Raw genomic sequence first — 16,420 nt, 5'->3', positions numbered from 1 at the left:
CATAATAGGTCACATGCTTGGATTTAATGAAAGTCTCAACAAATTTCCAAGGTTTGAAATCACAGAGAATGTTTTCTAGTCTCAGTGGAATTAAACAAAAAATTAATGAGAGTACAGAAGTAGAAAACCACCAAATTTTTGCAAATTAAGCACATGAGATTAAATAATCTATGGATTAAAAGAGAAAATTAGAATATATTTTATACTAAGTCATAATGAAAATATGACATCAAAACTTGTGGAATGTATCTAAAGTAGAGCTCAGACAGAAATTTATACCTCTAAATGCAAATATTAGAAAAGAAGAGAAATTAAAAATCAGTTTACCAAGTTTATACTTCAAGCTAGAAAAAGATAACCAAATTAATCCCAAAGGAAGTAAAAGGTAGGGGGCCGGGCATGGTGGCTCATGCCAGTAATCCCAGCAGTTTGGGAGGCTGAAGCAGGGGGATCATGAGGTCAGGAGTTCAAGACCAGCCTGACCAACATGGTGAAACCCCGTCTCTACTAAAACTACAAAAAAATTAGCTAGTCGTGGTCATGCGCACTTCTGATCCCACTTACTTAGGAGGCTGAGGTAGGAGAATTGCTTGAACTCAGGAGGCAGAGGTTGTAGTGAGCCAAGATCGGGCCACTGCACCCTAGATTGGGTGACAGAGCAAGACTCTGTCTCAAAAAAAGAAAAGAAAAAAAAAGAAAGAAAAAAAAAACAGTAAAAGGAAGGAAATAGTGAAGATAAAATCAGATATCAATGAATAGAAAGTAGAAGTGGCTGGCAGGGTGGTTTACACCTGTAATCCCAGCACTTTGGGAAGCCAAGGTGCACAGATCGCTTGAGCCCAGGAGTTTGAGACCAGCCTGGGCAACATGGAGAAACCCCTTACCTACAAAAAATAAAAAAAATATTACCCTGTCACGGTGGTGCATGCCTGTAGTCCCAGCTACTTGGAATGGTTAGGTAGAAGGATCAGTTGAGCCGGGGAGGTTGAGGCTGCATTGAACCATGATGGTGCCACTATGCAAGTAAAAGCCAGTTGGTTCACTGAATAGGTTAATAAAATTGATAAGCCACTAGCATGATTGATAGATCCATATGGCCAATAAGCATATGCAAGGTGCTCAGCATGGTTAGTCATAAGAAAATACAAATAAAAACTACAGTGAGCTACCATTATAACCCCACCAGAATGGCTAAAATTAGAAGGATTGACAGTACCAAATGTTGATAAGGAGACGGAGCAACCAGAACTCTCATATATTGCTGGTATGGGGTTGTTAGAAAAATTTGGAAAACTCTTTGGTAGTCAGTAGTACAGCAAATTACAGATGCTCCTTGGCTTATCGCAGTGTTATGTTAAGATAAACTCATCGTAAAGTGAAAATATCATAAGTAAAAACTGCATTAAATACACCTAACCTGCCAAACATAACTTACCAGTTTAACTTAGTCTATACTATAGAGCAGCAGTCCTAACTTTTTGGTGCCAGGGACTGGTTTAGTGGAAGATAATTTTACCACAGACTTGGGATATGGAGGATGGTTTTGGGATGAAATTGTTCCACTGCAGATCACCAGGCATTAGATTCTCATAAGGCGTGTGCAACCTAGATCCTGTGCATGTGCAGTTCACAAGCGGGTTTGTGCGCCTGTGAGAATCTAATGCTGCTGCTGATCTGACTGAACGGGGAGCTCAGGCAGTAATGCTCCTGCTGCTCACCTCCTGCTGTGTGGCTCAGTCAGTTGTTTACCCTCATGATCATGTGACTGACTGGAAGCTGTGGCTTACTGCCACTGCCCAGCATCACGACAAGAGCATCATACCACATATTGCTAGCCTGGGAAAAGATCAAAATTCAAATTTTGAAGTATGATTTCTACTGAATGCATATCACTTTCACACCATTGTAGTCAAAATTGTAAGTTGAATCACTGTAAGTCGGCGCCATCTATATACTTACGTACCATATATATCTCATGACCTCTCATATTTCATTTCTGGGTATGTAACAAAGAGAAATGCTTGCTATAACCCACAGAAGACATGAAAATGAATGTTCACAGTAGTTTTATTCATTTTAACCCAAAACTAGAGACATAGCAAATGTCCAACAGTAATATAAATTGTCATATATTCTATTATATGATGGAAAGGTAGATAGCAGTGAAAAAGAACTAACTGCTGCTATCTACAACTACATACATGAATCTTAGAGATTTATCACAGATTCATGTTGAGCAAAAGAAGCCAAGCACAAGAGAGTACAATACATATGTAAAAATTCATGGAGCTGTACACTTAAGATCTGTCCACCTTAGTGAAAAAATGTGTATATGTATATTATTACAGTTCAAATGCAGAAAATAGGTTTTATAACAGCATCTCACACTTCATATTTGAATTCATAAAATTTTTAGTCAAGAGAAGATTATTCGGCAAAATTAATGTTGTCTTTAAGATTCTACAGTTTGAATAGCATCTATTTTCTGATCTAACCTAATATGATCAGGAGACAAGATTGAACTGCTTTCCAATAAAGGACCAAGAATTTTTTTCTCTACTTTCCATTTGGTGCAGCATACCAAACTAAAATCTAGAAAACCTATTATATACAATTCTTACATTATTTTATATTATTTTATCTATATATTTATTTATTGAGACAGAGTCTCTGTCGCCCAGGCTGGAGTGCAGCCTCCACCTCCCCGGTTCAAGCGATTCTCCTGCCTCAGCCTCTAGAGTAGCTGGAATTAACAGGCACCCAACACCACACCCAGCTAATTTTTGTATTTTTAGTAGAGATGGGGTTTTACCATGTTGGCCAGGCTGGCTTCAGAACTCCTTACCTCAAACAATCCACCCTCCTCAGCCTCCCAAAGTGTTGGGATTACAGGTGTGAACCACCACGCCTAGCCGAGAATTTTAAACATGGATTTTTAAATTTAACAATAGCTAATTAGAAAAGGTCATCTACTGTTGAATTTAGGTTGCTCATAATTTTTTCTTTGAATTTACCTGTAAGATAATATTTTATATGTAATATTTGACGACTTATTTAAAAGTTAAATTTTATGAGTAAAAAATTACTTGGCTTTTATGTTTATATGTTGTATAAAGAGGAAACAGTTTGGTATCATTTTTTCATTTACCATAGAAGCTGTGTTAGTTATTGATGTCCATAAGAAATTAAGTACTTAGCTTATAAAATATTTACTAATTACAAAAAACATTTTTTTAATGGTTGAGCACCTTGGCTCATGCCTGTAATCTCAGCACTTTGGGAGGCCAAGACAGGAGTATCAGTTGAGGCCAAGAATTCGAGACCAACCTGGCAACATAGACTCTTGTCTCTACATGAAAAAAAAAAAAAAAACAAAATTAACCAGGCATGGTGGTGCATACCTGTAGTCTCAGCTATTTGGGAGGCCGAGATGGGAGCATCACTTGAGCCCAAGAGGTTAAGGCTGCAGTGAGCTGAGATTGTGCCACCACACTCCAGCCTGGGCAACAAAGTGAAATCCCATCTCAAAAAAATTTTTTAAACAATTTTTCTAATTTAAAATTGTTTGTCTGAGGTTGATTCACTTGACCTATTTCCTAAATAGTCAATATTTAGCAATTATTTAAAATAATAGAGTGAGAAGTAGTGAATTGATACATACAGAATCCTGAAGAATAATATATAAGAATGATATATTTTCTTATAGGCAGAGCTTCTAGATGCTGCTGCTGGCATTCATGTGCGATTCAGATTAGGTGGAGTAAGTATGGATGAATGCTTATTTAGTAGTTTTAAAGCACATTTTTATGAAATTGAAACAATGTAATTTTTTAAATGTAAAACATTTTTGTAGTTAACATTACAATGGTTCTTTGAACTTTTCCATCTACAGGTGAAATTTCCACCTGATATATACTATAAGATTTTTACTCACAGACCTATTGAAGATCTGTGTGCTAACAGCCCTAGAAATTATGCAAAACTTCCAGCAAAGCATACATCTCATAATAAAAATGATCACCTTCAGGAAGAGGATCATAGTGGCTGGTATCATCGTATAGAAAACAATGGCTGGAGGCCAGTTTCTGATACAGTAAGAAAAATGTTAATGTTTAATCTTATGTATTTAGAAACCCATTTGTATTTTTGAAAATTAATTTTAAAATTATTTTTTAAAATAATAAATCCTAGTAATTTAATTGATACATTTTGCTTAAGTTAGCTACTTGGGGGTTGCTTATAATACTTCAAGGCACAGCAATTTATCTTTTTAATTACATTTAATTTTAATTTTAATTATCCACTTTGGTTTTTTGTTTTTTTTTTTGAGACGGAGTCTTGCTCTGCCGCCCAGACTGGAGTGCAGTGGCCTATTCTCAGCTCACTGCAAGCTCCGCCTCCCGGGTTCACGCCATTCTCCTGCCTCAGCCTCCCGAGTAGCTGGGACTACAGGCGCCCGCCTCGTCGCCCGGCTAGTTTTTTGTATTTTTTAGTAGAGACGGGGTTTCACCGTATTAGCCAGGATGGTCTCAATCTCCTGACCTCGTGATCCGCCCGCCTCGGCCTCCCAAAGTGCTGGGATTACAGGCTTGAGCCACCGCGCCCGGCCTAATTATCCACTTTGAATCTAGGCCATCTTTAGATACTCTCTGGTACTCAGCAGATTATATACTCAGTATGCGGATTGTAGAATGTGGTATGTTGAATATATTAACACTAAGTATGACGAGGCACTGTGGCTCATGCCTGTAATCCCAGCACTTTGAGCTGAGATGGCACCACTGCACTCCAGCCTGGGCAACAGAGTGAGACTCTGTCTCAAAAACAACAACAACAACAACAACAAAAACAAACAAAAGAATATACCAAGTATGAAAAGTAAAAATGATCAAGGTATGAATTCATTCATTTGTTTAATAAACTATTGCATATCAACCATATACCAGACATTGTTCTGGATGCAGGGGATAGACTTAAGTAGGTTGCCTTTCAATTAGGGAGACAGTCAAGTAAACAGGATATTTCAGTACAGTGTAGTAAATATGTTAAGTGGTTTAATAAGGGCAAATATATAGTGTTTGGAAGGATTAACAAACTCTCCTTATTATTTAGGGTGTGTGTGATAGAGCAGGGGGAATGAGCTGGAGAGTGAATATAGACAACCAGTTAGGAAAAAGTATCATAACGGGGAAACCACAAAGTCTTAGGACATGGTACAGGGACTTCTGCATTCCTGAAGGGTGGCTGTACTCCTTGAGAATTAGAGTCATCAGAAGCCATCAGCACTAAGAGTAGGTCAGGTCTATTCATATGAGAAGATGAGACATTCTTAGAATATATCTGTTTATCCATTCAACAAATACTTATTAAGTACCTCAGTACACTAGTACTTTGTTGGTCTATCTGTAGCATGTGCTTCTGAAGGCTGAGTGTACTATTCACCCGTAACTTAATTAGAAATACCTTGAAAGTATCTATCCTCTCCTCTGTTTCTATCTTGGCATATTCCTACTGAACACACAGAAGTTCTTTTCTATTGCCAGATAACCTCGCAATCAATATTTCAACATTTTGTATATTCGTTTTTGTTTCTCAATAGTTTTGGCTATCTACTGACAGTATAGTGGTAGAAGACAAAAAGGAAAGTGAATTCCATTTCTCTAAACTGAAGAGAAGGCAAGACTTGGAAAAGAAAAGAAAACTTAGAAAAATAGAGTGGATGAGGCAAATGTAAGTTGATGAAATACTTACTAAGGAAATATGTAGTATTTGGGGAAAAAAACAAATTTGAAATGAGGTATTGCTCCTCACAAGAGGGCATTAGCTGCAGGGGGTCTGCCCGCAGACCCTGACCCAAACGACGAATGAATAAAATGCACACTGACACACAGATATTCTGTTTTGCCCATCCTGCTGAGTGTCCGACCGCCTACACACCAAGAGAGGCTTGTCACTGTGGCTGGCCCCAGTCAGCTAGGGAGACTCATATTTATTCATTAAGATTAATTAACAAAAGCTTGAGTCAACGCCATTAGAGGGTAACTGACATTGTGGACTTCCCCAGTAAAAAGCACACATCAAAGGCTTGTCTTAAGACCACATGAGTAAACAAGCTAACTAGATTACACTTCCCCATATCCCGTTGTTTACTACTTTAAACTTTTTAACTAAAGGTAGTGGGACCAGGCCGCCTTCGGTGGGGTCTATTACCGAAGTCATGTGAAAACCCTTAGGCCTTCCAAAAAGGTTTTGTGGCCATGATAACTAATATTTTTCCCAGCAGCCTGATCGAATCCCAACATTGGAGAACTGTACCGCCTGATTTCAAGACTTACAAAGCTACTGTAATCATGATATTGTAGTACTGGCATATAGACAGACATATAGGTCAATGGAACAGAATATGGAATTGTGAAATAAACCCCCATGTGGCTGGGCATGGTGGCTCACGTCTGTAATCCCAGCACTTTGGGAGGCCGAGGTGGGCGGATCACGAGGTCGGGAGATTGAGACCATCCTGGCTAACACGGTGAAACCCCATCTCTAGTTAAAAGAAAAAAAAAATTAGCCGGGAGTAGTGGCAGGCGCCTGTAGTCCCAGCTACTCGGGAGGCTGAGGCAGGAGAATGGCGTGAGCCCGGGAGGCGGAGCTTTCAGTGAGCGGAGATCAAGCCATTGCACTCCAGCCTGGGCGACAGAGCGAGACTCCCTCTCAAAACAAACAAACAAAAGTATCAAAGACAGAAAGTGGAAGTTACAAGGCTTTTTCAGGCCTTATCTTGGAAGTCACAGCAACATTTATTCTGCATTCTGTTGGTCAAACTCAAGTCCTAACAGGCCTAAGGGGGTCAAGTAAAAGGTGAGACTCACAGGAAGTTCCATATACATTACAGCTTCACTTGCAGTACAGAGGAGAAGGGAAATCCTTCCACCGGGATAGAACCTCAAGTAGCATACCTGGTTGTATATTGTGCCTGGAAGAAAAGATGGCCAGAAGTACAGATCTATAGATGGATGGTGACTGATGGTTTGCCTGGATGGTCAGGGATTTGGAAAGAACATGGGTTAGAAAATTGGTGACAAGTGGTCTGGGGAAGAGGTATGTGCAGACTTCTCCAAATGGGCACCAAGTGAGAAGATGCTTGTGTCCTATGTGAATGCTCACCAAAGAACAATCTCAGCAGAGGAGAATCTTAATAATAGGTGAGCAAGATGACTCATTCCTTGGAATCAGTCAGCCTTTCCCTGCAGCCACTGCTATCCTTGCACTATCCAGCCTGGACGACAGAGTGAGACTCTGTCTCAAAATAAATAAATAAATAAGCCTCCATGTATATTGTTAATTAATTTTCAACAGAGGTGCCAAGGGAACTTAATTGGGAAAAAATGGTCTTTTCAACAAATTGAATATTCAAATGCAGAAAAATGAAACTTGAGTGTTATCTTACAGTATGTGTAAAATTAACTGAAAAGAGATCATAGATCTAAATATAAGAACAAAAACCACAAAGCATCTAAAAGTAATTGATGGAGAAAATCTTAGTGTCTTTTGTTCTGACCAAGATTTTTTAAAGAGGCCACAGAAGCTAGGAACTATGAAAGAAACAATTTTAAATTCTACTTCATCAAAATTAAAAGCTTTTGTTCTTTGACATGTTACAAAAATAAAAATACAAGCCATAGACAGGGATAAAACATTTGCAAAATATATATCTGACAAAGGTCTTGAATCAAGAATACGTAAAAAAAAAAAAAAAATCTCTCAAACAGTCACATTTTAAAGTGGGCAAAAAATTTGAATAAACACTCCATCAGTGAAGATATATACATAGCAAATTAGCATAACTCAACCAGTGACTATCATTAATCATTAGAGAAGTGCTAACTAAAACGATAATGAGATACCACTACACACCCACTAGAATGACTGAAATAGTCTGTCATGCCAATTGTTGGCAAGGATATGGAGCAAATGCCAATCAGTGTGTGTACTTCAGAAAACAGTTGGGCAGGTTTTTTTTTAAACAAGTAAACACACCAACTATTCTACCTAGTCATTCCACCCCTACATACTTACCCAATTGAAATAAAAACATGTCCACAGAAAGATTGTATGCGAATGCTCATAGCTGGTTTGTCATTGTAATAGCGAAAAACCAGAAACAGCACAAATGTGCATCAGCAGGTGAATGGATAAATAAGTGATAGGATATCTGCACAAAGGAATACTACTCAGCAGTACAACAGAATGAACTACTGATACACAGAACGACATGGACAAACCTCAAAATAATAATGAATGAAATAAATCTGTCAAAAAAGAGTACATACTCTATGATTCCATATACATACAGTTCTAGAAGACATAAATCTGTAGCGACACAAAGCAGATCAGTAGTTGTCTGGAGATAGAAAAGAGGAAAGAGAGAGGGATTCCAAAGGAGTACAAGGAAACTTTGGAGGGTGATGGATAGGTTCATTTTTTATGGTAGTGATGGATTTACAGGTATATGGACATGTCAAAACTGTACATTGTACAATTTAAATATGTGTAGTTTATTGTACATCAACCATACCTCAATAAAATAGTAAAATAAAAAAAATTTTAAAACCTGTGCAGAAAATCAGAAGACCTCCCTGGCAGCTCTGAAGTGGTCCTTTATCTCATATCCACAGCATGGGTTGAGGGCAACCCTGGGTTTCATTGCAAGGGTCACAGGGTTACTTACAATGCCTACAGTACTACCAAATGCTTAACCCTGCCAGGTCTTTTGCACTAAGATAAGGGGGGAAGAAGTAGAACCCTGAGCCCTGGGATTAGGACATTTGGGCAAACATACACAAAGCTAAGAATCTTGAACTTCCAAAGTGCCTTGTTGGTGTAGGGAACCCTTGCTCTCCCTTTTGAGGGAAGCAGCGCAGCCCTTTTCTGCATAAAAGCCTTTCAGTGACTGCACTGGCACAGTTGCCACACACACTTATGCTGATTCTCCTCAGGATTCCCCCTCCACTATTTCTCATTGCCTTTAGCTCACAAGGAGATTTGTATTTCAGGACAGCCCAGACAAAGGTACAGGATCCACTCCAAGAGGAGATCGTTTATAAACCAGAAGAGTTACAAGAAATTACTAATCTATATTGCCAGGAGTCTCAGAAGCATTGTGTGGGGGTGGATTCTAAGGTTGTTAGATCAAGAGTTGGCTGAGCCAAATTTACTGATATGGCCATACTCATCTGGGATTGTGGATTTAATGTTTTGGCCAGAAATTATGTTAATTGTCTGTTAAGTTAGCTAATCAAAGCCTGATTTAGGTAGAGCCAACCAAAGCTCAACCTTTGCAAAATGCTGGAACTTCTCTGGTATACTGTAGTATAGCAGGATTGATAAGGAATCAGAGAGACCAATGGGGTTGAGGAGGATATTTATTATTTTAGGTGTACCGGCCCGGTCGGATTAACATCCAAAGGACTGAGCCCTGAACAGAGAGTTAAGCTACCTTTTAAACACTTCATGGGGTTGGGGGAGATCTGTGCAGGGGGAAGCATGTTACAGAAGCGAGAAACCATAGTTAATTCAATTAATTGAGACATGCATTACATCATTTCTTACTTTTCAAGGAAAATATGTTTTATGACTTGAGTTTATTTGTCTAGTGACCTTGCAGCTGCACAGCTAGAGAAACAGGGTCTTTACAATGCCTGGGAAGGAGGAGAGATAAGGCTCACTAGCCACAGAAAAACAGGCAGTTAATTTTTAAAGCACTCCAACTCTTTCTCCTTCTCAGAGGGAATTGGGTTTTCTTATGTACAACTGAGTTTCTATTTACACATTCTTTAATTTTTTTAAATTCCTGTTCCATTAGAAAAGGGATTTCTAAAAGTTCAGGGAATTGTGCGTTTGTTTCTGTTATGTGCAATCTACTAAACCACCATCTAGCCATCACCCCAGGAAGTCCCAGGAGATACCTTTTTCATCAAGCTATGAAGTAATAGCTTGGTGAAGGGAGCAGCATGTTTCTTTCTCTCTCTCTCTTTTTTTTTTCCTTTGAGACGGAGTCTAACTCTGTCACCCAGGCTGGAGTGCAGTGGCGCAATCTCGGCTCACTGCAACCTCTGCCTCCCGGGTTCAAGCAATTCTCCTGCCTCAGCCTCCCGAGAAGCTGGGATAACAGGCATGCACCACCATGCCTGGCTAATTTTTTTGTATTTTTAGTAGAGACAGGGTTTCACCATATTGGCCAGGCTGGTCTCGAACTCCTGACCTTGTGATCTGCCTGCCTCGGCCTCCCAAAGTGCTGGAATTACAGGCGTGAGCCACCATGTCTGGCCCAGGAGCAGCATATTTCTTGATGAACTCTGTGGTGGCTGTCCTTTACAAGGCTGGAGATGACAGTGGGGAAAGCTATGATGGAACTGGTCCCTTTAGTTCATTGGGACTAATGGAACTTTGAAGTGGTAGAGGTCAGGTGATGATGACACAATTGCAGCGAGGCTTCCAGATGTGGCTTCTTCAACAGAGCAAATCAACACAGCGCCAGGTACCTGGTGTGCTGCAGCTGACCTGGCAAATGTGTTCTTTCCCATCATGATCACTAAGCAATAGGAGAAGTAGTCTGCATTTTCATGGAAAGAACAGAGTGTGTTTTTACATCTTGCTCCCAAAAATATATCAGCTTTCCTGCTCTTGTCCCCAGGGGCTTGTACATCTGTTTCCATAGAACATTATGCCTGTCCATTACATTGATGACCTTACCTTGATTGGATGTGGTGAGCAGAAAATAACAGCTCCTTGGTGGCTTAGTAGGACAAATGCATACTAAAAGGAGGCAGATAAACTTTGCAAAAAGTTAAGGATCTGCCATATAATTGAAGCGCTTAAAGACATTTGAGATATCCTTTCAAAAATGAGAGATAAGTTACTGTACCTTATACTGTCCATCTTGAAGAAGCACAACGCTTAGAGGCCCTCTCTCGATTTGAGAGCTAACGTATGACATATTTTGGGGATGCTGCTCCACCCTCTTTACTAGGTGATCTAATAAAGCAGACTGGCTCCAGTGGGACATGGAGCAAGAAAGAGGTGTGTAGCAGGTCCACAATGTGGTCAAGCTGCCCTACAACTTGAGCTTTATGGCCCAGCAGTCCCAACAGCATTAAAAATGTCCTTGGTAGTGAAAAACTGTAGAGTCTCTAAAGAGACCTAATGGGAGAATCATAGCACAGACCTCTAGGGTTTAGGAAGAAGGTAATGAATTCCTTCCTCTGCCAGAAGCTATATTCCATTTGAAAATCTGTTCCAGATTTGCAGCTGGGTCCTGGTAGAGACTGGATGCTTAATAATAGGGTACCAAGTGCTATGATCATGAACTGACCTGGGATTTATCTAATCAATTAAACAATAAAATTGAGAGTATCTAGCATTGTTTCAATATAAAATAATGCGGTCTATATGGGAATGAGTCTGAGAAGGTCCAGAAGGCCCAAGTAAGCTGCATGTGCAGGTGGCTCAGATTCCTGCAACCACTACTTAAGCTGCATTACCTCCACATCGTCTCCACATCGTCTCCATACCTTTGGCTTCACAGGGAGTCCCTATGACAAGTTAACAGGGAGGAATATGTTGGAGAAAATAAGTTGGATCTGTACAGGATGCTGCACCATCTAAAAATGGACAGTTACTGATTTCAGTTCCTCAGTTGGCCCAGAAAATGATCAAAAGATATCTTTCCAGTGAGCACAACTTCAGGTGGTATGTTTGGTTTTCCACTTCATTTGAAGGGGAAACAGCCTGAGGTAGGCATCTCGTTGACTGTGCTGACCAACATTTATAGTTTCCCAGCTGATCAACATTTGCAAAGAATAAAATTGGAAAATTGGTGAGTATAGGTCAGGGTAGAGGTATGCTCAGAATGGATACAAAGTATATTTCTGTCCCATGTGAATGCTCTCCAAAGGGGTTATATGAGGCAGACAGCTCTCAGTATCAGATGGACAAGATGATCCATCCTGTAAATGTCAGCTTTTCCCCCTGGCACCTCAGTGGTTGCACCGTGGAGTCTTGTCCAAAGTGACCAAGATTACAGGGATGGAGGCTTTATATAGACTCAACAACATGGTCTTTCCCTCACCAAAGCTGTTCTGGCTACAGTCGCTGCTGATTATATATCAAAGGCTATTGCTTTGCTCCCAGTAATGAGATATGCTGGCTAGTTGGTGGCAGGATGATTATATTAGACCATTCCCATAATAGAGGAGGCATCCATTTGTCCTCACAATGATAGACAAATATTCTGGATATTAATTTTATTTCTCTGCCTGCATTACTTCTGGCAATAATACCTCTCATAACATAATGCAGTATCCGTCATTATTTTATTCATACAACATTGCCTCTAATGGGGACCCATTAACAGCAAAGGAAGTGTGGTTATGGGCTGAGAGCAACAAAATTCCCCTACCATATGTGCCATCACCTAGAAACAGCTGGCTTTGACAGAGTGGTGGTATGACTTGTTGAAGTGCCCTTACAGTACCAGCTGCGAGACAGCATCTGGGTCAATAAACACAGGAAAGAAGTAAAATTCATATTATTATTCTACAATGCACATGAAAAATAATATGCATTTTACTTCTTTCCTGTGTTTGTTTACCTCAACACAATCCACATCTGTAACTGAGCTCTGTATTTCTAATTATATGGGCATTTCTAATTATATGGGCATTTCTGTATCAAACTCAACAGTTCCAAAACTGAATTTCTAATCTTCCCCATCATAAAAGTTGCTTATTCTCAGTATTCCTTCTGGTCTCAGCTTATGACACCACCATTTAGCCAGTCATCCAAGCCAGAAACAGAGGGCTTACCCTAGATTTCTCACTCTTATTAGTGCCTACATGTAATCTGTCATCAAGTCCTATTAATTCCACTTACAAAGTATCTCCCAAATCTGATCTTTTCTTTCATTCTCCACTGTAACATCTCATTTTTCATCTAACTTCTGATTAGTTTCCTAGTCTCTAGTCTCTTCGTCTTCTCTGTATAAACACTGAACTTATGTTTCTAATAATTTCCTTACTTAAAACATGTTGAGGGCTCCCCATTACCTACACCCCCCATAATATTTCCTCTCCCTAGAGTGCTCAGCTGCATGACAATGACATCTTCATCTTTTGATACTTGGCCCAAGTATCTCCTTCTGAAACCTTCCCTTACCCACCTAGACACAATTAGGTACTTCCTTTTGATGTGCCCCGTGGATCTTTTATATACTCATTGGTCACACTTTTGCAATTAACTGTGTATTTGTCTGCCACCTTCACTAGACTTTGAGTCCCTACAGAGCAGAGACTCTGTTCCATTTATTAGCACAGGATCTCAGACATAGTTCATGTTTAATGAATATATGTTGCTTATAGAATAAATAAATGAATGAATGATTTTTTTGACAGGATGTTCCATTTCCTTTTCATAGAGTTGCAGGGAGTGAATGAGAAATTTTACTTTGTGTGCTTTGTTCATTTATGGCATTTAAACACTCTTCATTCTGACTGTTGCTGAGAATCAGTAATGAACAAAATCAACAAAATTTTTATTTTTTCCCCCCTATCTTACTAAAAGAATTCTGGCTTTTAAATCTTGTCCCTTCCTGTGTCCTATAGATCTTAGCTTTCCTCAACCTCCTTTGCAACTTAAGCTTTGATTCTTCCTAGGTCTTTGTTGTTTTAACTTCTCTCTCTGTCATGACATTTAGACAAACATTTCTTATAATGTTTTTTCCTTCTAAATTTCCTAGTTTAGAAAGAATATAAGATCGTGTTAAAGTAAATACAACTAAAAATATATTGCAAAATTATCCATGAAGACAAAGTTTATGTCTTTTTTTTTTTTTTTTTCCAGAAATTGTCTTGCTCTGTTGCCTAGGCTGGAGTACATTGGTACCATATCATCTCACTGCAACTTCCACCCCCGGGTTCAAGCATTCTCCTGCCTCAGCCTCCTGAGGACCTGGGACTACAGCTACATGCCACCACACCCAGCTAACTTTTGTAGTTTTAGTAGAGCCTGGGTTTCACCATGCTGGCCAGGCCAACCTCAAACTCCTGACCTCAAGTGGTCTGCCCACCTTGGGCTCTCAAAGTTCTGGGATTACAGGCATGAGCCACCACCCCAGCCAATTTTGTGTCTTTTTTAAAAATCACTAGTTTGTTTATAAAACAAATTATGTTTATAAAGTGATCTTTTATTTCTGATCACTATATTTGAAACACTGTTGCTGCTTGCAAACCTGTTATTTTATCAATATACCATTTAATTATAATAGTAACTAATTTTAAAAGCGTTCAAAATCTGAGAATTAAATTATTTGAACAATTACTATGACTCTCTTGAAAACAGAGTGCATTTTATTCTTCCCTAATAAGAGGAAAAAGATATCTGAATTGTTATATATCACTGTTGAAAAAAGAAAAATAAGAGGCCAGGCACAGTGGCTCACGCCTGTAATCCTAGCACTTTTGGGAGGCAGAGGCGGGCAGATCACTGGAGGTCAGGAGTTTGAGACCAGCCTGGCTAACATGGTAAAGCCCCGTCTCTACGAAAAATAAAAAAATTAGCCAGGCATGGTGGTGCGCTCCTGTGATCCCAGCTACTTGGAAGGCTGAGGCAGGAGAACTGCTTGAACCCAGGAGGCACAAGTTACAGTGAGCCGAGATCTCGCCACTGCACTCCAGCCTGAGCAACAGAGCATTTGCTGTCATGGATCATTATCCATTTAAAATCTGATGAAGTCGAAATTTTATCAGGGCAAGGATGTATCTTCTCACTGTTAATAGCCCTACCACCCAATACAGTGTCAGCCTATGGTACACAGTTTACTGTGTACCAGTCATTGTTCTAAATGCTTTACATAGATTCACACTTCTTTTTTTTTATTATTTTAAAAAATTTGGGGGGGCTGGGCTCAGTGACTCATACCTGTAATCACAGCACTTTGGGAGGCTGAGGTGGGCAGATCACAAGGTCAGGAGTTCGAGACCAGCCTGGCCAATATGGTGAAACCCTGTCTCTACTAAAAATACAAAAATTAGCTGGGTGTGGTGGCACACACCTGTAGTCCCAGCTACTGGGGAGCTTGAGGCAGGAGAATTGCTTGAACCCAGGAGGCAGAGGTTGCAGTGAGCTGAGATCACATCACTGCACTCCAGCCTGGGTGACAGAGTGAGACTCCATCTCAAAAAACAAAAAAAAAAAAAATTGTAGAGACAGGTTGTCCCTATTTTGCCCAGGCTGGTCTTGAACTCCTGGGCTCAAGGGAGTGTCCTGCTTTGGTCTCCTAAAGTGCTGGGATTGCGGCCATAAGCCACCATCCGTGCCCATCCCACACGGATTTACACTCCTAAACCTCTCAAGAATGCTAGGAGGAAGTAGTGTTATGATTACTTTTTTTTTTTTTTTTTTTTTTTGTTTTTTTTTTTAAGAGATAAGGTCTCGCTCTGTTACCCAGCTGGAGTGCAGTAGTGCAATCATAGTTGACTGCAGCCTTGAACTTCGGGGCTCAAACAATTCTCCCACCTAAGCCTCACTGGTAGCTGGGACTACAGGCATGTGCCACTGTGCCTGGCTAATTTTTTTCTTGTTTGTAGAGATGGGGTCTCACTATGTTGTCCAGGATGTTCTTAAACTTCTGGCTTCAAGTGATCCTTCCGCCTTACCCTCCCAAAGTGCTGGGATTATAGGCCTGAGCCACCACACCTGGTCCTGATTACCATTTTAAGGAAGTGGTCAGTGAGGCCCAGAAAGGCTAGGTTGTTGTTGTTGTTGTTGTTGTTGTTGTTGTTGTTGTTATTATTATTATTATTATTATTATTATTATTATTTGAGACGGAGTCTTGCTCTGTCGCTCAGGCTGGAGTGCAATGGCCGGATCTCAGCTCACTGCAAGCTCCACCTCCCGGGTTTACGCCATTCTCCTGCCTCAGCCTCCGGAGTAGCTGGGACTACAGGCGCCCGCCACCTTGCCCGGCTAGTTTTTTTGTATTTTTTAGTAAAGATGGGGTTTCACCGTGTTAGCCAGGATGGTCTCGATCTCCTGACCTCGTGATCCGCCTGTCTCCCAAAGTGCTGGGATTACAGGCTTGAGCCACCGCGCCCGGCCAAGGCTAGGTTATTTAGCAAAGATTATATAACACAGAACCAAGATTCACATCCAGATAATTTGATACCAGAGTCTTACTCCATATCACCACTATGCTGTTTCCTAATCAATGAGTGTTTAATTAATAAACAAATAAACTTCATAATAGGTGACCCTTTAAAATGGCTACCAATGTAGATCTTAAACACCAAAAAAATGTTTTGATGATCTCGGTAAGGACTACTAACTTCTGTCTAGTTACTCAGCTCATTATCAGTGAATACATTA

The 16,420-nt window shown here is 40.0% G+C and overlaps 1 protein-coding gene across 2 annotated transcripts in view; it reads left to right on the top strand.

Moving 5' to 3' along the window:
• C15H11orf65 (chromosome 15 C11orf65 homolog) overlaps positions 1-16,420 on the top strand; it is a 136,750-nt gene that overhangs the window by 42,051 nt on the left and 78,279 nt on the right. Inside the window, exons 4-6 of one of the 2 annotated variants that reach the window (XM_030917293.1) lie at positions 3,707-3,760; positions 3,893-4,093; positions 5,600-5,730. In XM_030917293.1, the coding sequence (XP_030773153.1) occupies positions 3,707-3,760; positions 3,893-4,093; positions 5,600-5,730 (386 nt within the window). The remainder of the gene's footprint in view (positions 1-3,706; positions 3,761-3,892; positions 4,094-5,599; positions 5,731-16,420) is intronic. The other variant, XM_030917292.1, reaches the window with a different exon arrangement.

Source organism: Rhinopithecus roxellana, chromosome 15 (assembly GCF_007565055.1).
Source record: "Rhinopithecus roxellana isolate Shanxi Qingling chromosome 15, ASM756505v1, whole genome shotgun sequence".
Lineage (NCBI taxonomy): Eukaryota > Metazoa > Chordata > Mammalia > Primates > Cercopithecidae > Rhinopithecus > Rhinopithecus roxellana.
This window is presented reverse-complemented; position numbering and strand designations above follow the sequence as displayed.